This window comes from Martes martes (genome assembly GCF_963455335.1).
Source record: "Martes martes genome assembly, chromosome: 3".
Taxonomy (NCBI): Eukaryota; Metazoa; Chordata; class Mammalia; order Carnivora; family Mustelidae; genus Martes; species Martes martes.
In genome coordinates, this window is record NC_137890.1 from 59,035,653 (window position 1) to 59,059,685 (window position 24,033).

General features: G+C 34.9%; 1 protein-coding gene across 1 annotated transcript in view; it reads left to right on the top strand.

Moving 5' to 3' along the window:
- FNDC3A (fibronectin type III domain containing 3A) overlaps positions 1 to 24,033 on the top strand; it is a 170,332-nt gene that overhangs the window by 142,710 nt on the left and 3,589 nt on the right. Inside the window, exons 15-25 of the mRNA XM_080797998.1 lie at positions 6,267 to 6,405; positions 7,073 to 7,141; positions 8,174 to 8,292; positions 9,841 to 9,946; positions 10,034 to 10,209; positions 12,333 to 12,446; positions 13,191 to 13,340; positions 13,443 to 13,726; positions 13,826 to 14,038; positions 16,552 to 16,718; positions 17,898 to 18,025. Coding sequence (XP_080654124.1) covers positions 6,267 to 6,405; positions 7,073 to 7,141; positions 8,174 to 8,292; positions 9,841 to 9,946; positions 10,034 to 10,209; positions 12,333 to 12,446; positions 13,191 to 13,340; positions 13,443 to 13,726; positions 13,826 to 14,038; positions 16,552 to 16,718; positions 17,898 to 18,025 — 1,665 coding nt within the window. The remainder of the gene's footprint in view (positions 1 to 6,266; positions 6,406 to 7,072; positions 7,142 to 8,173; positions 8,293 to 9,840; positions 9,947 to 10,033; positions 10,210 to 12,332; positions 12,447 to 13,190; positions 13,341 to 13,442; positions 13,727 to 13,825; positions 14,039 to 16,551; positions 16,719 to 17,897; positions 18,026 to 24,033) is intronic.

The following is a 24,033-nucleotide window of genomic DNA, read 5'->3' on the forward strand; positions in this document are numbered from 1 at the left end:
GTTATTTTTGTTAGTATGATTGTCAGTTGTGAGACTCAAATTGTTTCAGATTTAGGAACCCCTTCAGGCTGGCTTTCAGATCCTTTTGAAATGTGCCCCCCATCATTCTTTGAACCTTTCCTTTCTGGCACATGATATTCCAGTCTCATCTTGTACTTTCCCTTCTTCAGCCTTGAGATTGTTTTGTTTTTCAAAGCACTTGGGTCCTTTCAATAGACAATGGTATTTATAAGCCAAAATCTGGGAAGCAAATATTACTTATTGCTGTAACAGTTTTGCTACTCCTGGACACCCTCTCAATGGACAGAGCTATGAGCTATATGTATGTATGTGCACACACAAAATTTATATGCACAAACACATTTACATCTGTATTTCTACATATATATCTATCTTTTTAAACCATGAGTTTACACACGTACCTCCAATTTTAATCCAATACCACAGGTTAATTCTGGTTTTCTCCTTTTTCTTATTTCTAGCTCCCTTCATCATCAGAAAGAAACTTTGCCCCAGTTATGTCCATTATATTTAGTTTGTGGAACAAATTCCTCCCCCTCCCATAAAGTTCTGTACGGGGTGCTTGAGTCCCTACTAGGCAAATGCTGCTGCCTCCAGCCAACCCACCTATCCCCCAGCAGAGATACTTCCCTTGTTTAGCTCACCTGTTGGCCTTTACACTGAATTATTTCTGGTGTAAAGCAGACAGACTCTACATGTCATTTGCTTGCTTGCTTGAGGCATGGAAACTATATGTATCATTCTTGCTCACTTGAAGCACTAGCAAGCTTTGAAAATTCATCCGCTGTGGAGATTCCAGAAATTCTTTCTTTCATAGTATAGCATCCATTCTCAGGGTATTTTTAACTCTGACTTGATCGGGGATATACATTGCTATTTCTTGGAGACAGTGCTTGAAATATACCAATTAATATAAGCCAGCCTACATTTTTGTGCCCAAGTTTTTCTAAAAATACAAGATGCTTATTAGTTGATACATTCAACATTTGAATTTTCTTCTCAGTACTTGTTTAATCGAATCATTTCAAATAAATGATAGAAGCTACTGTAAATTGTTTTCACTATTAAAAAGCAAAGATAAATTTTATCCCTTGAGAACCTTAGAAAATTTTTAAGCATGAGATTTGATTGTGAAGAGCATAATAATTCTATTTATTATGCTTTGTCTTATATATCAGCTTCATTTTTAAAACTTATGATAACACTGAGTGATTTTAATTTTTTCCAAATAGAGTTTTCATATTTTTACAAGATTTATAAAATACTTAAGAAGTAGGTACGTTCATTCAGTTTTCCTCTTAGGATGATGTTGGATTGTATTTTGCTTCAGTAATGATTATTGTTATGATTATTCAGTAATGATTAAAAAATGATCAATATTTTCTAAGGGAAAATGTTAAGATCTTTATAATTTGGTAAGTTTATTAAAATTCTTAGAATTCTGCTATCCTGGGGGCACCTAGGTGGCTCAGTGGGTTAAGCCTCTGCCTTCAGTTCAGGTCATGATCCCGGGGTTCTGGGATCGAGTCCCACATCGGGCTCTCTGCTCCTCGGAGAGCCTGCATCCCCCCCCTCTCTCTCTCTGACTGTCTCCCTGCCTACTTGTGATCTCTGTCTGTCAAATAAATAAATAAAATCTTTTTAAAAAAAAAAAAAGAATTGGGCGCCTGGGTGGCTCAGTGGGTTGGGCCTCTGCCTTCGGCTCAGGTCATGATCTCAGGGTTATGGGATCGAGTCCCGCATTGGGCTCCCTGCCGAGCGGGGAGCCTGCTTCCTCCTCTCTCTCTCTCTCTGCCTGCCCCTCTGCCTGCTTGTGATCTCTGTCTGTCAAAAAAAAAAAAAAAAAAAAAAAAGAATTCTGCTATCCTGTAACACCATGGTGTTATTTCCACATAGAGATAAAAATGTTATATATACATATAAGGGAGTAAATTTCTTATGATCCACTATTTTAAAAAATTACAGATTTTTATTTAAAATTGTTTCACTGTGGCAGTCACATTCAGATTGCAGGGTATACAGTCAGAATCTCCAAGGAGGCAATAGACTTTTTTACAAAAAGTACCCCCAAGTAACTAGAGAGGGAATAGGAAAACAATGTCTCTAAATAAACTCTTAACAAATCACTGGCTTATAGGAAGGGATTATATAAAAGCTTATTAAATAATCAATTGTAATAGTGATAACCAAGAATAGTAGTTCCCCAAGTGTGATCACCAGACCATTGTATCAGCATGGGAACTTGTTAGAAATGTAAATTTTCTGGCCCCCTCAGTTCTGTTGAATCAAAAATTCTGGGATAAGACTTAGCAATCTGTGTTTCAGCACTGTCCAAGTGATTCTGAGGCTTACTGAAATTTGAGAACCACTGATCTAAAGGGGGAAAAAAAAAGAAAATGATGACTATGTAGTCTTCTAGAAGCTTGGACATTTTGAATCTGTTTGTGCTGGGTGCCAGCTGACAGGCTTTTGAATCATTAAATCCTATTGCTGTCTCAGACTTTCTTTTCTATTTTGACATTGCAAACTCCTCTTTCAAGCAAACCATATCAAAATAAAGTCTTAACACTAAAGAAATCTTAGAATACTAAGCAAAAGCAGCAAAATACTATAATCCAGAAAGCAATGACTAGATAGTTAGTATATTACTGATTGTAAAGAAATAATGATATAATTAACATAAAATTGTAATATGACCAAGTTTACTAAATGCCAAGAGTTCTAGTTTCTACACTACAGACAATCCTAGGACACTCAAAATACTAAAACAAAATAGGAACAATGAAAAAATGTAAAGGACAAAAGAAAAATGAAAATAAAAACTTAAAGCATAAGAAAGCAGCCAAAATTCTTAAAATCAGTTAAAATTCAGAGTGGTTAACAAGTGTACAATGCTGACTCTATCAAATGGTTCATTAGAAGCTGGCTGAGACCTGTTGTCCAAATTTAAAATGATAATAATTATTAATAATTATAATATTTCTTATTATTAAAGGCTTCAGAAGCTAGTGGCCACTCCCTATGACTCTGGGCCAGTAGGAGGCTGATTTCTTATTTCCTAAAGTTCCTGAAAAATAGTTTTTTAAGCAGCAAACCTTCTAAAGATCAAGTTCTGAGTACCTTGAGCTGAGAACCCTTAAATACTACACTGCAGCTTATTACTTATTTTTGAAGTTTTTTTTCAGATGGAGAGAAATCAGTCAGTTAGTATCTGGGATCCATCAGCTTCTCCTATCTTCCATCTTTGAAATTCACTTACACACTTACATGTCAGCATCAGTGACAGTACATAAACATGTTGCCTTCCTCCTCCTCATCTTGTCCAGTGTCATTTTATGAGGTCTTCCTTTCTCCTTTGCCCTAATCTAAGTGTGCCCAAGTTTATTCCTAACTTACTATGCCCCTTTCTCCCTTGGATACATCATCTCTTTGCTTTCTGTCAGCTGTCATTTTTTATTCTGAAGAATACTAAATCTCCAAACCTGTTCTGTGCTGTTATCAAGCTATTCTTTCTAATTATCATTTTATACCTAGATTAATCTTTCCGAAATACAGCTTTCCCTTTAAAAAAAAAAAACAAAAAACAAAAAAACAATTCCCTTAGTTTCATATAAGATTTTTTATATTCTGACACATTCAGTTTTTAAAATGCACTGTCTTTCACTCCTTACTTGAACTGCCTATCTCACCAGATTGATTACTTATTCTTCCTTGATCAGAGCTCACTATTTACTATTATTTCTGCTCTATACCCAGGGCTTTCTGTTCTCTCTCTCACCCAGTTTTGCCCTTTTACTGCTCTGGCCCATGAAGACCTCATATCACTTCTGTTTACCTTTTCAGAAGCCTTTATGGACCATTTTATGCCTTAGTAATCTTTCTCCTATTGCCTAAATCTTTTCATATACATCTTGCTTGTCTTCTGCTTAAAGATTCTAAACTTGTTGAAGATACAGAGTGCACCAAACCTTGAGTTCCCAGCACAGTGCTCCCTCTATGGTGGGGAACTGAATGAATGTTTTTGATTATTTGTAAAATTGTGGGGGTGGGGAGATAAGTATATGGCTTTATAACATTTAATACCTTCATGGCTAACTGAAGTAAAAGGAGGCAGTGCCAAAATATATAGTCTTAAAAATATAATTAGTGGATCTTTCTCGTTTTGGGGGAGTCTCTTCTTACTTTAATAGTTTCTTCTAGTTCTAGGTTTGAGTAAACACTGTGTACCATATTGTTTTGACTCTCTTTGTGGTCCAGTTTGTAAAGCAGCAAATAAAATGCATTGTCGTGTATGGGAGGACTGAGGAAGCCTGAGCAAAATTGAACAATTGAACCGAATTTTACTGCATTCTCATGAGCTGCATGATTTATTTGGGGGTAGCTTTATTTACATCCATGTGTATATTATCATGTCATATCATAATGGAGCTTGTCTTGAGTCATCCATTCATCCTATAATTATTGAGCATCTATTCTATAATAAAGCACTGTTCTAAACACTAAGAATATAACAGTAATTAAAATAACTAATACTCTAGTTAGGGGAATAGACAGTAAACAAGCAAATAGCAGATGGTGATAAGTGCTACGTGGATTAATCAAATTAGGGAGAGGTGACAGAATGATTGGGTAGTCGGGGTGCCTGGGTGGCTCAGTGGGTTAAAGCCTCTGCCTTCGGCTCAGGTCATGATCCCAGGGTCCTGGGATCGAGCCCCACATCGGGCTCTCTGCTCCTCGGAGAGCCTGCTTCCTCCTCTCTCTGCCTGCCTCCCTGCCTACTTGTGATCTCTCTCTCTCTCTCTGTCAAATAAATAAATAAAATCTTTAAAAAAAAAAAAAAAAAAAAAAAAAGAATGATTGGGTAGTCAAGGAAGTACTTTTGGAAATGACACTTGAATCTGAATAACCAGAAGAAGTTAGCATGTCAAGAACAAAAAGAACATTTTGGGCAGGGAAAATAACTGCTAATGCAAAAGACTGTAAAGTGGAGGTAGGCAGGGGTGAAATCATATAGGGTGTTGTAGGCCATAGAGAATTTAGATTTTATTTTGAGTAAAATGAGAAGCTGTTGGAAGGTTCTAAGCTAAGAAGTAAGTCCCTTTGGCAGTTGTGTAGAAAATAGAATTGAGAGGAATGGAAGCTAGGAAACTAGTTAGTAATATATTGTAGTCATTCAGAAAAGATAGAATAAAAGAAGCCTTGACTAAGGTGGTAGTAGTAGCAGAAAACAGAAAAGTAGAGGTAGAGTTGACAGGATTTGCTAATAGATTTAAGTTGTAGGTTTAGAGAAGGAAGAATCAAGGATGTTTCTTAGATTTTTGACTTGAGCAACTAGGTAGATGATGGTACTTTTTGCTGATGAGAAAGAGCAAAGATGAGAAAGAGCAGGTTTAGAAAAGAGAAAATCATATCAAGTTGGATATTTGACTTCAGGAGCTTTAAGTTCAATAGAAAAGGTAAAAATATATATTGAATTTCTAAAGTCAGATATAAAAATACTTAGATATGAATTATGTTTATTGCTGTGCCACTTAATAGCTTGAAAAAAACAAGTATTGGGTCTGCGTGTCAGGAATTCAGGACCAGCTTAGCTGAGTGGGTCTCATGAAGGTTTTATGTGAGGTTAGAGTCAAGATGCCAGCTAGGGCTACAGTCATCTGAAGACTTGACTGGGGCTGGAGGATTTGCTCCCAAGTTCACTCAAGTTGGTTGTTAGCCCTCAGTTCCTCTCTGACTTTTGGTCAAAAGCTTTAGTTCGTCACCAAATGGATTTTTGTGTAGGGAAGTTACACAGTCTCATTTCTGTTACATTATACTGGAAGCAGGTTATTAAGAACAATTCAAAGGTAAGAGGAATTTGCCTTTACATGAATAAAGGAAATTCAAAGAATTTGTGGACATCTTTTTAAAACTCAAAGAATAGTAAAAGAATAAGTAAATCAAGCCCAAAGCCTATCAAGTATCATCAGATTATAGCTTATTCCTATGATGATTCTTGGTTAGTAATTTTAGACTTAAACTTACATTCCCAGAACTGACTCTAAAAGGGGATTATACCTAAATATTCTTCATATATGCTGAGTCCCTGTTGAAGACAAGCAGTTCTCACATACCAAGCCATCACAGTCTGAAAATTTATCTTTATAATTTGATTGAGCTCATTTATCTCTCAACACTTTGTTCATTAAGTCATTATCATTAGGTATCAAATACTGTTTTAAATCTTTGGTTTTTTTATGTCACAGGTTATTGCTTACAACTCAGAAGGTAAAAGTAATCCAAGTGAAGTAGTAGAATTTACTACATGCCCTGATAAACCAGGAGTACCTGTGAAGCCTTCAGTTAAAGGAAAGATACATTCACACAGTTTTAAAATAACTTGGGGTAAGATATGCATATTTGTACATCATTACTTTTATATTTGATTAAAATGATTTGAATATTAAGATAATTCTTAGGATAGTTGGGTACCTTTGTTAGCTCAAGCAAGTTCAATAGGAAATGTGAGAATCATTCATTGTTTGGGTATCTTTTTTTTTTTTTGGAAAACTTTGCACTCACACAAATACAGAGTTCATATTTGTTATAGGAAGAACTTGGAACCTGCAGTAAGACTATGAGCAGAGGTAGCACTGTGTGAAATGAATGATTACTGAAATTATAGCTTAAAAAGTCACTTGGGTCATCCTGGCTCTCATGAAAAATGAAAATCACTTATTCACTTAAAACAAACATTTGTTAGAGTGCCTGTCTGGCTCAGAGCATGCAAGTCTTGATCTCACACGGTCCTGAATTCAAGCTCCAAACGAGCCCCACAGTTGGGTGTGGAGATTGTTAAATAAATAAAACTTGAAAAAAAAAAATAAAACATTTTTTGCACATCTGTTTATACACTACTTAAAATGCTGGTACTAATTAAAAAAGCATTACAGGTGATTCTTTTTTTTTTTTTTTTTAACAGTCTGAGGTTTGGTATTCTGTTTATTAAGATTTCTGTCACTGTTTAATTATATGTACTTTGCCTAATACCACTTTTTACTTTTTTGGCTAGACCCACCAAAAGACAATGGAGGTGCAGCCATCAATAAATATGTAGTGGAGATGGCAGAAGGTTCTAATGGTAAGAATAACTACTAAAAATTAATAGATTTAGGGATACCTGTGTGGCTCAGTCAGTTAAGCATCTGCCTTCAGCTTGGGTCATGATCCCAGGGTCCTGGGATCAAGTCCTGCATTGAGCTCCTTGCTCCGCAGGGAACCTGCTTCTCCCTCTCCCTCTGCCTGTTGCTCTCCTGCTTGTCGGCACGTGCGTTCTCTCTCTCTGTCTCTGACAAATAAATAAAATCTTAAAAAAATATATTAATAGATTTATTCTATTTATACCAGTCTGCCTCTGCTCTTTATGACTTTGCATTTTATATGATCTCTTTTCTTTCACTTTTTATTTTTCCTTTGTTTATAGCAGTTAGTATTTTGCCGTTATGATCCACTTTAAGTTATAATCTCTTAAGACTGCTGTACACCTATATTATTAAATTTACATTTACATTTTATTTCCTTTCTCATTTGTTTGCTTTGCTCAGTCCCAGTATATCTGAACTAAAAAGTCTTCTGAAGGTTTATTCAGTTAGATTTATAACCAGACATATCAGAGAAAAATTATCTTGTAAAATTTAACTTACATTGTTCTAGTTTTAGTAATATTTTCTGTGCCTCGTGAACTTTATTTTTGAATGATACATTTAACAGTCTTTATTTCTATGCAATGAACTGTTTCCTGCAAAATAATGTCTTAATTAAGGCTAAACTTCCTATGTTATTTGTTCTTTCTACTCTTTGTGTGTTATAATGTCATTACTGGACCAGTAAACACATTTAAAATGCTTAATTAAAAGCAAATTATGAACGTAAGCCAAAGTTTGTACAGAGTTACAGAGATATTTCATTTCAACAAAGCCATGCAGATTTGTCTAGGAAGCTGTAAAATAAAGAAAATTAGATCATCTCCAGGAAATTCGAAACAAGCTTAAATAGTTTCTGACAAATTACATAAACACTTAACTTAGTGAAGCTAGGATACCTGCTGTGTCTGTGATACCAGAGTGTTAAACATTACCTTGTGGCTGACTGAACATAATTCTTCACCTTACAGGAAACAAATGGGATATGATATACAGTGGAGCTACTAGAGAACATCTTTGTGATCGACTGAATCCAGGTTGTTTCTATCGTTTACGAGTTTACTGCATCAGCGATGGAGGACAGAGTGCGGTAATGCTTACATGTAGATTTTTTTTCAAGTTTGGGTCACATAAGATGGGATCACCAGATGCCGCCTCAAAATTTGAAATGTATCCAGAGTAATTTCTGTAGCCCAGGTGATTAATTTTATAGTGACCAGGATTTCTAAAAATAGTACTTGGCTGATAATCCATATTCAGTGAATATGTATTGACTGGTTAGTGTTTAGTTTTGGGAAAACAAATACACAAAAATGTTGCAGAAAAATTTATAAAGATAAATTTTAGGATGATGCTTAATAACCATACCTAACAGAGATAGAAATAATTGTAGAGTGATTGCTTCATAAATTATGTGTATCAGGACAAATCATAAAATATAATTTACTGTTTAAATACAGATTCTGATATTTACTTATTGCAAAAAAGTTCTTAGTTATTATTAGAGATCCACTAACCAAAATGGACTCAATGTGCCATTGATTATATATGAGATATTTGTAATGTTCTGGAGAGGTATGTTTTTTAATAGGAGTGATTTTTTTTTTTAATGAATTTAACCAAGAATGTGTTCGTGGAGCACACATATTAATATTTTTCAAATGGAATTTGATGCAATAAAGGTACCTCTTTTTTTTGAAGGTACCTTTTTTAAAAATAAATTTGTAAGTATTGTGTTGAAAATGTGAATATTATGAAACTGAGTGCAAGTCCTGCCCACAGGCCCTGGGATCCAATTGCTTCATTTTATCTAATAAAATCTTCTTGGATTAAAAAAAGGAAATTCACTGTACCCCAAAAGAGCCTCTAATTTTCTGATTCAGCATTATAGCATTCTATATAAGAAACCTTTCTGATTAAGGTAATGATCAGATATTTTTTATGCTTAGAAAGAAAATTAATACAGTGCAGATAAGGAATATGGCACTGTGTGTCAGTATTTTTAAGAGAAGTCTTTTAAAATAAAACTTAATATATATTTTTTAGATAGTATAGAAACTAAAATAATACTAAATACCTGGAGATACCAAATACTTGGAAAATCTTACCTAATTTTTTAATTATTTTTAGGAGGAAAGGAAATAGGAAAGATTATATATACATACTAGTATTTAAGTTAAAAATACAGTATATGGTAAAGTAAGCAAAACAGTCTAAACCTCCTGAAAACATAGCAAACAGTATTTACAGAATGTTAAAACAACCTTCTTTAGAAGAGATTTGTGAATCCATTTGGACAGAGTCATAAATAATGTCCGTTAGGATTGTTGAAGGTTGTTTTGCTGTTGTTGTTTAATTATGAAAAGACGAAAAGGAAGAGTTTTGAGGGGGGTTTTCTGGTATCTTTGTTTGTGTATAATAGTCACACAGAATGTGTCTTTATGTCTATAAAGTTAGAGTTTTAATGATTTAATTGGGTTTTTATTTTACTTAGAACTTTATTTCTTTTCAGTTGAAAGTCAAGTAGAATTTCAAATTATTGGTGCAGTCTTTGTGTTCACGTTATTTTCCTTTAACAAAAGCAGTCTGATTATTTGGTTGGGGCATTTTTGTTTTGTTATTGCTTTTGTTTTGGCAGGTATCTGAATCTTTACTTGTGCAGACTCCAGCTGTGCCTCCTGGCCCATGCCTCCCTCCCAGATTACAGGGTAGACCCAAAGCAAAAGAAATACAGTTACGATGGGGTAATTTCCATTTTGGTAATAAATTTTTATTAAGTTAGTACTAAATATACTCCTTTTGTTAAACTACATAAATCTTTCCACCTTTAGGACCCCCTCTGGTCGATGGTGGATCACCCATTTTCTGCTATGGTGTAGAAATGTCTTCTGTAGAAAAAGATGAACCAAGAGAAGTTTACCAAGGTTCTGAAGTAGAATGTACAGTGAGCAACCTTCTTCCTGGAAAGACTTACAGCTTCAGATTGCATGCAGCTAACAAAATGGGGGTAGGAAGACTGTTGATTGAATTATAATCACAGTAGTATTTCATATGACATATATGATTGCACCCATTAGTTAGCCATTTTGCTTTCAATATGTGATTCCAAAGTTTACAGTTATTTTTTGTTTTGGGGTTTTTTTTTTAGTTTTTTTAAGATTTATTTATCTATTTTAGAGAGAGAGAGAGAGCACGGGGGAAGGGGGCAGAGGAAGATAGAGAGCGGGGGAAGGCAGAGGGAGAAGGACAAACAGAGCCTGCTGAGCACAGAGCGAGATCTCAGGACCCTGAGTTCATGACCTGAGCCAAAATCAAGAGTTGGCCACTCTACCAACTGAGCCACCCAGGTGCCCCCAAATTTTACAGTTTTTAATAAGCCTATATCAATAAGAGAGAGGTCAGTGTATACAGTAACTTAGTTGTTCTAGAATCTCCATATTTTCAAACCCCACTTATAATTCGTGACACTCTGGACTTCAGCTGGACTGAAGTTTGCCTTTCCAGTGGTGCTAGTAGGTTTTACTTTCAGTAAGTTTAAGAGTAGAAACAAGACCATAAGATGAAATACTTAGAATAATAATTAAGTTTTTTGAGACTGATTATATCAGCATTTACTTTCAGGTGATTTTTACCTAAGGGGGAAAAAAAAAACATTAAGCATTCTTGTTTTATGAGGCTTTTTAAAGAGTATTAGCTATGTATTTGTACAACTGCATAAAGTGGACAAAATAGGTGATATCTACATTTTACAGCTAAGGAGGTTAGGGCTCAGAAAAGCTAAATACCTTGCCCACAGTCACACAAATAAGAAGTGACAGAAGTAAGCCACAGGCTCAGGGCTGTCAGACTCCAGAGCCAAAGCCCTTTCCACTCAACCAGGACATATCTCATCTCTGCATTAAAGCAGGTTCTCTAAGGACAAAGCAGTAGTTTGTTGTCTCAAATGAGCAACATTCTGTTTTCTTATTCTGTAGTTACAGTTCCACAAAATTAAACTGACAAGTCTCTCCCATTATTTCATATTTTAGTGAACTGTATTTTCGTCCCATTCTCCAACTGATTTCAGTATCTGTTATCTGTAAACTTATTTTAAAATTTCTTATGTCAATACTTTGTTGGCAGTTCTAACATAAGTCATTGTTTCCTGTCTGAAGCCATCATCTTGTCAGCCTCAACAAGGCTATAGTACACTGGGATAGCATCTTTAATACTAGTGTACTTAATCTGTATTTTCAGGATTCAGATAATATGTCAAAATCATCTTAAATAAATATTTATTTCTGCATTTCCAGAGAATATATATTTTAGACTCTTTTTAAAACTGTTCTAAATTTTGGGGCACCTGGGTGGCTCAGTTGGTTAATCATCTGCCTTAGGCTCAGGTCATGATCCCAGGTTCCTGGGACCAAGCCCCACATCTGGCTCCCTGCTCAGCGGAGGGCCTGCCTCCTCCTCTCCCTCTGCCGTTCCCCCTGCTGCGCTCCTAGTGTACTCTCTCTCTCTCTCTCTCAAATAAATAAAATCTTAAAAAAAAAAAAAAAAAAACTGTTCTAAATTTTAAGATGTAATTTATGCCTACCATCTCTCATACTTTAATTGGCATCCTTGTCTTCACTCATATAATTTCTTCTGACTCATTCCACATTCCTAATTCCCTGATACCCTGTCCTTCTTACAGAAACAGTTCATGAAGGAAAAAGAGCAGAAGAAAACAGTAAATATCAAAACTTTAAAACACCCCACAGTGACTTACATGATCATTAAATCTTTTTCTTTTCTGTGAATGCTTTTAGAGTTATGACCAGTTAGTCTTAAAGAAGATGGATAGGGGCACCTGGGTGGCTCAGTGGGTTAAAGCCTCTGCCTTCGGCTCAGGTCATGATCCCAGGGTCCTGGGATTGAGCCCCACATCGGGCTCTCTGCTCAGCAGCGAGCCTGCTTCCCCCCCCTTCTCTGCCTGTCTCTCTGCCTACTTGTGATCTCTGTCTGTCAAATAAATAAATAAATAAAATCTTTAAAAAAAAAAAAAAGAACATGGATAATGTACTTATTTATTTTTATGAATATTTATGGAGACCTGTGCAATCAGTGTGTAAAAAATGAAAACACTGGCTGTATTTGTTTTTCTAGTTTGGACCATTTTCAGAAAAATGTGATATTACTACAGCCCCTGGACCACCAGATCAGTGCAAGCCTCCTCAGGTTACATGCAGATCTGCAACTTGTGCACAAGTAAATTGGGAGGTATTGTAATTCCCATTGACTTACTTTAAATGATTAGAATAGTTCATATAAAAGAATAGAGGTCCTCTTCATTTTATTTCCTAAATTATGCAAACAGTTAAGTCCTATAAAATTCATGTGGTAAAAAGTGGATTTTTTTTTCTCTTCAAAGCATTTAAGTAAGGTATATATGCATTACAAGTATATAGTTTCTTGTTCATGATGTGCTTCATATTTTTTTCAAAGGCTGTGTCTCATTACTGAGATATTTAGCCACTGGTGAGTTTAATGTTAAGAACAAACATTTGTAGGTATCAGTATAATACTATTTCTCTTATATTTATTATCTCCACTTGTTTATTGTATATAGTAATCATCAGTAATGATAATTACATTTTCAGTTTCCTTTGAAATTTAACAAAGAAAATGTCCTTACGTGATTTAACATTTATATTACTTGATAGGATTATTTTGAAGAATGTTTACTTTACAATTCTCTTTCTGAAGTGATTCAGCCATATTTTGACTTCTAATTGAAAACAGTTTTATTTTGTTGGCCAATATATATATTTTTTGGCCAATCTTACATTCAGGTGACCTTAATGAATAAAAATGTAATATTGAACAGTTTTAATTCTACTTAAACATTTTAAAGAAATTCAAAAGCAGTTCGATTTTTTGTATGCTCAGGCAAAGAACATTTTTGCCCAAAACCCATTTAATCAATGTCAAGACTTAAGACCTTTTCCCTTTCTTAATTTAAAGGTCCCTTTGAGTAACGGAACTGATGTCACTGAATATCGATTGGAGTGGGGAGGCGTGGAAGGAAGTATGCAGATGTGTTACTGTGGGCCCAGTCTCAGTTATGAATTAAAAGGACTTTCACCAGCAACTACCTATTATTGCAGAGTCCAGGTAAAGGTGGTCAGGGCCTTTCTACTCTAGCCGGAGTTTTGTGTTCTGTGAGCATTTTGTTGGTCATGTTTTTGTTAATCTATGGGCTCTGTTTATTTGTAGGCTTTGAGTATTGTGGGTGCAGGGCCTTTCAGTGATGTAGTAGCCTGTGTGACTCCACCATCAGTTCCTGCTATTGTGACTTGTCTTCAAGAAATAAATGATGATGATATAGAAAATCCCCATTATTCACCTTCTACATGCCTTGCAATAAGCTGGGAAAAGCCTTGTGACCATGGTTCGGAAATCCTTGCCTACAGCATAGACTTGGGAGATAAACAGCCCTTAGCAGTTGGAAAGGTTACAAGCTATATTATAGACAATTTGCAACCAGATACAACATACAGGTATACTCTACAAACTATGTTAATTTTTGCCTAATCCAGAGAGAAACTTTAAATAGAATAATCATAAATTGATTTCTTTTTTCTTAATGTGGCACTTAGAATACGAATTCAAGCCTTGAATAGCCTTGGAGCTGGTCCTTTCAGCCACATGATAAAATTAAAAACTAAGCCCCTCCCTCCTGATCCACCTCGTCTGGAATGTGTTGCCTTCAGCCACCAGAACCTTAAGCTGAAATGGGGAGAAGGAACCCCCAAAACACTGTCAACAGATTCTATTCAGTACCACCTTCAGATGGAGGATAAGAATGGAAGGTAGGTGTTCTTAATTGCTTCTTTATATAGTTTCTTAGGCATATCAGTTTTAACAGTAGAAGTAAATAAAATTAGTTTTCAAAAACAAGATTAGAATTCTGATAAGAAATAATTTTAAATGTGCTGTTTTCAAAACACCAAAAGATATGGTGACAATTTCCTGTTCATAACTTGTGAGTAGGATGCCAAGAGAAAAATTAAGTGGGCTATTCTTTGGCTCTCTTCTCTAACCCATTTACTCTCTTCATGCAGGTAAAAGAAACATAATCTTTGCTACAACAAAGTTCTTCAACCCTTATTTCCGGCAGAGGCAGTTTTGTTAGTAAATGACTGATTGGTTTAAGGCCTCTGAGATCCTTGAGGGTAGGGATTGTGTCTCACTTTCCACCACACCCTGTCACAGGGCCTGCATACAGTAAATATAGTTCAGTTCCTCACTGTCAGATCTTGTTTACTCTCTGATTATTAGCCAGTCCCCTTGCTACTCAGGTTCTTGTCTTTGCTGCCATCTTTTACATTTTCATTACATCCATGCCATATATTATCCCACTAAATCATTTTTAATTATAAATCAAAATATGTGTAATATAAGTTATTCAGATGCAAATCTGAGGCCCTTTACTGACATTATATCCCATGTAAACAATGCCATATACCCTCCACAGGTGTTATTCTTCTAATATTTTAAGAATTCAAATTTTACTTTTCTACTTTTCATTCAGCTTATGAGAAACAATTTGTATATCTTATGGATTCAGAGTGCTATTAGCAGTTCTTCCCTAAGTTTTACCACTTTGTTTTTTGTGTTGTGTTTGCATCTTAGCCAAATATTCAGTAATAGAATATTCATGGTACTTGTACATAAGTACTCTCAGAGGTACTTACATATTTAAAATAACATACAGAATTAAGCATACTATATCACCAGTAAGAGCATTATGCAGAGCAAACAATATTGATCATTTTCTGAAATCTGTGCCTCTATGAATATTAGCCTTTGCCTTTGGCAGAATTTTATGTTCACTTTGTAAAGTCTTATTTCTAGAAGGAGGTGCTTTGCCTTGCTACTGATTTTTGGTATAGCCATTTATCTTTAATATATGTTATTATCACTGAGTGAGTGAATTCTGTAAATTATTTTCATCCCCTTTGTAGCATTTACATTTGGGGTAATGCAAGAAGGTTTACTGGAAATGGGTTTAATTGGTGTTTGATTGAAATGTAATAGAATAAAGATTCTATTAAATATAGATTATATTAATAGGCTAGAACATTAAGCTTAATTAGTGTTTAGCTATCATCTAGAGAATGGTAAGGTACTGGCTGTGGAAAATAAAGAAATTAAAACCTATGATATTATAAGTTTGCTGTCTAAAGTTAACAAATCAAGGTAATACCTGTAGTTACACTCTTTTCCTTTGATTTTTCACAACTGTTTACATTTGCTGTGGGATAGTATCTTAATACTATTTTTTTTAAAGATTTTATTTATTTATTTGACAGAGATCACAAGTAGGCTGAGAGGCAGGCAGAGAGAGAGGGGGGAAGCAGACTCCCTGCAGAGCAGAGAGCCCAATGCAGGACTCGATCCCAGGACCCTGGGATCATGACCTGAGCCAAAGGCAGAGGCTTTAACCCACTGAGCCACCCAGGTGCCCCAATATCTTAATACTGTTTCAGCTTTCTCTTGACCACAGGTTTTGTCATTATTTAGCTTTTTCAGTAGTGGTTGTTTTTTCCTCCTATCCTTTAAAAAAAAAAAAAATGAGATTAAAAAGGCAAGACTTATCTAATTACTGCTTCTTGGAAATATTGTTACTGCAGGTCATTAACTTTTTTTTTTCTTTTTTTTTTTTTTCATTTTTAACCTGACTACAGTTTTCAGACCATTAGAACTATGAGAGCATTCATTCCGTTACTCATTCCCCAACTTCCAAAAACTTTAAAATAGCCAATCAAAAGTATTGGGGAACAATTGAACTTACGGGTGACATATATGAAGTCAAACTTTCCATTGAACAGTTCAGGTGGATAATTTATGGCAAATTATACATTCTTTCATACTACTGTGTAAATCTCTAGAAGACATCACCAAATCAGCTAAAATTATGCCTAGGAATTGAGGGTTCTCTTTTTAAATATAACAAATTATATGCCTAAGACTAATGAAAATTGTGGTATTCTGAGTGTCTTTAAAAATGTATGAACATTAAAAGATAGCAGCCCGAAACAAAGCTTTACCAGAAGCATGAAAAGTTACTATGATCGGACACAAAATTCAGCAATAATTTTTCAGAAAACCATGACAAATTAGGAAATTTACCAGTCCTGTGATTTTAATCATCTGATTAAAAAAATAGACTTATTTGGAGTGACAAAGCATTCCTGGCATTGAATTCTAAGAATAATTTATATTGCTAAGTAATGTCCAAACTGTACTTTTTAAATAGTTTTTTAATATTTTTCATAAGATAGTTAAGGTTTATTTTTAACAAGAGCCATTTCCATTTTAGGTTTGTATCCTTATACAGAGGTCCATGTCATACATACAAAGTACAAAGACTTAATGAGTCAACATCCTACAAATTCTGTATTCAAGCTTGTAATGAAGCAGGGGAAGGTCCTCTCTCCCAAGAATATATTTTTACTACTCCAAAATCTGTCCCAGCTGCCTTGAAAGGTAAGTTACACATCCTTAAGTTATGTTCTTTAATAATAATTTAATTTTAAATGCATCTTCATAAATAGCTTTATGTGCTGTTATTTATCATCCAGTATGTGTACAACATTTAAATTATAAAAAAGAAATTATATAGACAAACCCATCTACTGAGAGTTTCACTCAATAATAAAAGCTATTTTATCTAGCTCATTGATACTCAGACAAGTGCTGGATTTTGTCACTAATCTTTTTAATCTAATATAAAAATACTAAATTGAATAGATGATGCTGGTTTTCTAATAGGGTCACTTGCAGTTTCTGCTATTGTTACTTAAAGAATAAAATCATAAACTTGAATTGTTTTGAGTTGTTAATATTTCATTCATTCAGATTTCAGGGAGAAAGCCAGGTCGCCTGTTAAGGAAAACATAAGTACTTTCTTACTTAACTTGAAATTTTTAATCAAATTTGCACACACATTCACACATTTGTATATACAGATATCTTTAAAATTAATTTTAGAGCGGTTCTTATTTTAAAATGACCCTGGCAAGGATTGCAATTTGTATGTTTAGCCAAAATCACTGACATTCCTCACACTGAAGACAAATCAAAGAGACTTCTATTTAGTACAGTGTCCTGGATTGTGTACTTAAAATGTGTCATTTGTTAAGCAGATCCACACTTAGCAGGACTGTTCTTGAATACTTTTCTAATAATGTTGATGGTTACTGAGTCTTGTTTCTGTTTTATCGTCCAGTTTAATGTCTCTTAGCCTTATGATTATTGCTGATTTTAACCCTTGATACCCCACTATTGAGTAAAGCAGTTTTATATCAAGCAACGAGGGGTATTTTTCAACTTCCTTTTCAATTTAGGAGATTTCTTAAATTATAAAATTTCATATTTTAGGTATACTCTTAGAAGCACCATTAATGTTGTTTTAGTACTGAGATAACTCCTTTTGGCTTTCTAACTCAATGAAAACAGTGCTTACCTTGGCAGATCTTTTAGTCAATCTGGCCATTGTAGCACCTGTAGATTATATGGTCTGTAGATAGTAAGAGTGAACCATTAATCATGTCTCTGCAATTTCAAAAATCCAGGTATTTAACTGAGTTTTAAAGGTTTGTTGAAACAGAAGGTCTATGTGATGTGCCAAGTTAAAAGTCAAGTATTTGTATTTGTTCTTTACAGCCCCCAAAATAGAGAAAATAAATGACCACATTTGTGAAATTACATGGGAATGTTTACAGCCAATGAAAGGTGATCCAGTTATTTACAGTCTTCAAGTTATGTTGGGAAAAGATTCAGAATTTAAACAGGTATGTGCAAAGATGTAATTCTGTGGATACTTATTTTTATCTTTCTCATTTTTATGTTTTTGCAGTGCAAGATTTGACTGTCTTTATCTTCCTAATTCAAAAACATTTATTCAGTACTTACTGTGTTCCAAAGATTAGTAACTACACAGTATCTCAGGATTCAAAATCTTTTTAAGTATGAGCTATATATTTAACAGATGATTCATTCATTTGACAAGAATTTATTAAACTGTGTGCCAGGCACTCAGGAGATATAACACTGAATGAAAAGTTCTTGCCTCTATGGCTTTTATATTCAGTAGAAAAAAGTACTGCAAATAAATACATTAGTATATCATATGATAGTGATAAGTACAGTGGAGAATAAATAAAACTGGGTAAAAGGAATAAGCAGTCTTGGGAGTAGAGAAAGCTAGTGCTGTCTCATATAGGACAGTGAGGTGACAGTCAGAGACCCAAAGGAGATGAATATGAGGAGAATAGTGTTCTAAGAAGAGAAAGTAATGGGTGCAAAGGCCCAGAGGTAGGAACATGCTTGTTAAACTTAATGAACAACAAGGAGGCCAATATGGGGTTGTGCGAGCAATGGGGAAAATAGCAGATGAAGTCAAGTGGTTAATTGTGAAGAAGATCTATGAATGGTATGAAGGTCACATAGAGCATTATAGGCCACACTGTAACTTTTTTACTCCATGTAAAATGAGAAACCAGTAGAGGATTTTTACCAGAGTAGTCACAGGATCAGACACAAGGTCATTTTGGCCAGAATGGGACACGGGTAGAAGCAGAGAGCATGAAGGGGGATTTCACAATACTAGTAGTGATCATAATTATAAGGTAGTGTTGTAAATATGATAATAGTCATTATGGAAGCCTAGCAGAAGTTCACCTACCTGGCCAAAAAGTTTCAGAGAAGGCTTTCTGGTAGAGGGTGAACAGCAGTGAGATGAAGCAGGAAGCTGCCAGTATTCACTGTATCTTTTATAAAGAAGTCATTTTTATCCAACTCAAAAGCCTACTTTCTATAAACATTTCATCTGATTCTCCCTTTTTTTCTGTCAACCTTCTTGATCTTGAGTGCTTTTAAGCTGGGTGGTTTTCATTTGAGCATCTTGTATTTTCTTTTCCCACTAGGAAATCAATCATTCATCTGTTTTATTGTACTCTCATGCTGTTACAGCTATTAAGAATAGAATATTTTTCAATATAATTTTTTCTTTCAAGTTTTAAGTATGAAAGTGTTTTTTCTTTTTTTCTCTTTCCTTTTCTTTTTTAAGATTTCATTTATTTGTCAGAGAGAGCACAAGCAGGGGGAGAAGCAGGCAAGGAGCAAGGAGGCCAGTGTGGGACTGGATCCCAGGACCCTGGGATCATGACCCAAGCCGAAGGGAGTCACTTAACCAACTGAGCCACCCAGGCGTCCCTCGAAGTGTTATTTCTTAAGTGAAATTACAAAAAGCCCCAAAGAGTCAGAGGCATGTGGTTGTTTTTCTTTATTAAGCCATCTGCAAATTGACATAATCAAATTTGAATATAATTTACAGATAAGCAGGCTTCCTTCCAAGGAGGAAGCAAAATTAATATTAAAAAAGTGTAATTGCATTACATGTTTAAAGGAAATAGGGACCCCACATTTGAGTAGTGTATGAATTTTAATAAACGTATCACTACATGAAATAGCAATGCTAATTCTAATTTAACTTAAAAGCTAAATTAACCCTGTCATCACTTTCACTTAAGATTGTAAGCATGCCATAAAACTTAAAATACTGATTTCCTTAGACCCTCATAGTATATTTGCTCATCTAAAGCTCTTAAATGTTTGTAAGATTTTACAGTTTATTGGCAAGTTATACTCCAAAAGTTTGAAGGTTGTTTTTTTAAGAGTTCAGTTTCATTCATGGAATTTAATATTTTACTTAAAATTTATTTAATACTCAGCACACATCTATTAAACACCATATATAAAGAATTATAGGGGCTACAATATTAATAAGTTACTGTTCTGATTTCAAAAAGTTGTTTAGAATTTTACAAGCAAGCAGAAATTTTATAATCGTGACACTTTACATTGCCAAACAAAAGGTCATAATAAAGATAAAACCTACTTTATGAAAAGGAAGTATTTATTCCAGCTGGACCTTGGAATGTTTTCTAAAAGGAGTGCCATTTAAGTGAGGGCAGGCAGAGGGGAATATGGTGGCACTGGTGAGCTTAAAAGGAGCCATGAACTCTGAAGTGTGACTTGAGTAAGCCTCACGAATGGAGTGTGTAGTTAAGGAAGCCAGGTCCTGTGGTCTGTATTCCATAGCAGTAGGAATGGCTGATGTTTTTAAGACAGGATTAGTTCTTTTAAGTTGGTGGTTGAGTTTCTAAACTAGCCTATAAAAACCCATTTAACCTATAATGTTGCTGGTTTTAGGGATCTGGAAACAAATTCCCCTGGCAGCAGCAAGTACTCATGACCCTGGGCCAAAGTTGGAGGGACATAGAAGGAAAAAATAGAAACAAATTGATTTCTTTATATTCGTCCTTTCTTTGTCCCTTTTTGATCCGCTTTGAGAAAATTCTTTGCTGCCTTCTCGCTGCCCCTTGCACCATTCTGTAGAACCTCATCTAAAATTGCCCACATTCTCTAAAATCACACTCTCCCTTTGACTCTTGCCTCCCTATCTGACACATCATAGCTCCCGTATACAAAGTATAGCTGACCTTATTGGCATTAGGAGAAAGACTATTTGCATGGGAAAATTCATACCAAAGGTAAGCATCTACTGGCTCTATAATTCCCTGGGGGAAGTGTATACATTTTAAAAAGCAAGTCCTTTTTTCCAAAATGGCATTTCAAGTAGTACAGAAAGGTGAAGTAAAAATACTGGTGGACAGTAAAGCCATTATCAACGCATATAACCCCATCTGGGAATCTGTACCTAAGGCACTTCTGTGTCACAGCTCAATATGTTGCAAGTACCAAAAAAACCAACTCAGACTAGCACAATTAAGTGTAAATCCTCTTAGGGAGAAGCCTGAAGATAAGCATGCTTCAGGATTGCTTGATTCCAGAAGCTCTGAAGTCTTCAGGGACTTGGTTTTTCTCAGCAGTCTTCAGTCACTCCCCTTAGCCAGGAGGAACTTACTCTACCTCATTCACTTTCAGAGAAGAGAAAGCACTTAGATTGCAAACCCATCCCTGAACCAATGATTATTTCAGGATTTAAGCCAACCAGAGCAGAGGCCTCTTCTGCAGTATAATAACGAGGCAAGCTTTTCCAAGTATAAGAATTGGATAAGGGAGAGTTTGATACCCCATCAAAAATCAGTACTCTTGACAGTGTCAGAGAATGGGTACTGGGACAGTGGCTTGTTGGGCTCTCTACAACTTTTTTTTTTTTTTTCTTAAACTTCTGAACTTAGATTTCCAAAAACAGTGCCCCTCTGAGTGGCCTGCAGACCTAATGAACCTGAATGTCTAAGAAGAGGGCCCATGATTGTTTCTTTTTTTTCAAGTTCTAAGTGGTGCTTATGCACAATAAACCTAAGAACTGCTCTAAAATTCCAAGTTCATATATAACTCCCTTAGCAGTAATTGAAAAGAATGGTATAGACAAGAGCCATGCAGCTATTTGTCTATATTCCATTGTTTTCATGGGTTTTTTTTATGTATTGATCACTACAAAATAAGTATTTGCAATAATATATTTACAAATTACAGGAGGATATATGACCATATGTGCCATGTTATGTACATATATGTGACCATATGTGTCATATTATGTATATGTGTCATATTATGTATATATATTATGTGACAAGATACGCCTTATTATATATCATAATGAATCATTACTTTTAAATGTAATCAATGCAAAATAAACCTTAAGGTATAAACAAGTCTGCACTTAGTCTAAAAGTAACATATTGTTAAAATCATTCTTATACTAACTGCTATAAATAATATATACGGTGCATATTACTCATTGTAAAATTAGATGTGGATGTGAAACATACACTGAAAGTAGAAATAGTTAAAAGGAATTTGTTCTTTTGTAATGACAACTTCAAAGTGGTTATGTTTGATAGTAAACATGTTTCACTTATCCTTAAAGGATAAAAATGGACTGTTTTGCTTTTTTGTATGAGTACTTGGTAAATTAATCTAGCCAACCAAATAGATTTCTAGAATGTGTGGATATGGAGAGAGATAAGTAGGTAAGTTACTGGTTTCATTTTTATTGGCCCCTCTTCTACACTTGTTATTTTTTTCATGCTGTAACATATTCACAAAGTTTAAATAAGGACGAGGGACTTGGGTGGCTCAGTCGGTTAAGCGTCTGCCTTCTGCTCAGGTCATGATCCCAAGGTCCTGAGATTGAGCCCCATGTCAGGCAAATACCAATGTATAAAAATCTAAACTTTCTTTAAAAGTTTTCCGATAAAATTCTGTTGCAGTTGGCATACTGTTTCAAAGTTCTTAGCCAGCTAAGCATGCACAAACTTGACAAGCTTAAGTTTAGTCTGCATTTCTCTACTAAAATGCAAAGTGAAAATTGTCATCTCTTATCTGCCATTTTCTTAACTGTAAATCTGCCTTACTTAGTATTTGCTATACCCTGCCTATAAATGGATAGTTGATTGGCAGCAAATATAAAGAGCTGTTTTATTTTTTGTTTTGTTTTAATTATATGTAATTCTAAGTTATCTGTGAGCAATAGCTACAAGCCAAAAAATTATGAATTTATTAGAGTTTTATTTGCCCTTTTCTGTTTACTAAGATCGCAACAATTTTATCTTGTCAGTATGAAATGGAGGAGTGGAAATGGTGTTATTTCTTAGTCTTAGACCAAATCCACCTTATGTCAAGCTTGAGGCTTGTTTTGAATACCTTCACTTAGATATATGGACATTTTTATAAATTAGCTTTAGCAAGTTTATCTGTTTTCTTCAGTCCTGTACCTACAGTTATCTAAGATGTCTCCCTGTTTGCCTTCCGACATCTGAAACACAAACTGAAAGCCTGACCTCATTATCTTCCCTCCCAATCTCTCCTCTCCAAACTCTTCATTTTATCAGTTTCATAAATACTAACATCGTTTTGGTCCCCAAGCTTTGAACTTTTAAAAGATTTTTTTTTTTTTTGCCTGCCTACTTATTCGAATAAAAATCATTTCTAAAAATGATCCATAAAACCTATACCAAAACCTCATATCCTTGTGCTTTCATACAGCAGGAGCCCCTATTGTACCCAACTTCCTCAGTCGCTCATTCAGCTTTATGATCAGGATTCCTTAAACACTGTTGTAAATATCACACACCTAAAGTGGCCCCTGTGGAGTAAGACCTAAATTTCCAACCAGTATTATGAACATATTCGTCCCCTCTGTCAGATCTCTTCACCTATCATCCTCATACCATTTGTTGAGGTTACCATGCCCATTTGGAGGTAAACGGAAAGTGAAGAAAATTTTAAAGACAAATATCACCTATTACATCCATATGACAAATACATTTTTTTTATTTTTCTATTTTTGGTTAATTGTATGTATACTCTTTCACGCTGCTTTCTACTACAGCCTTCTGATTACTGACATCACTGCTTTTACCATCTTCCAGATGTCAACATTACTACATTCCCACTCCCCAGATTGCTCATTTGCATCCTCAGAACTAATGCATATTTACCATTTTCTGCTCCACTATAAGTTTTACTTCCTTCAGTAAAAGCTTCTTTATATATTCTCAGCACCCACTGACATACATTTTGACATATACATAGTCAATAATTCACTAATTTAGTGGCTTTAAGTACCAATTATATGCTGGATCCTGAAGACAAAAAATGAGATAAAGCTCTTAACCTTGCTCCTTCAGGAGCAAACAGTATATAAAAATTCAGATGTACAACACAGTTGTACAGGTAAAAGCAGGTAAAATTGCTTGAAAGAAGACTAGCCCAGGTTTGGGTTATCTCACTTATAGCCCACCAACTAGCTGGAAGAACTCAATTGAAC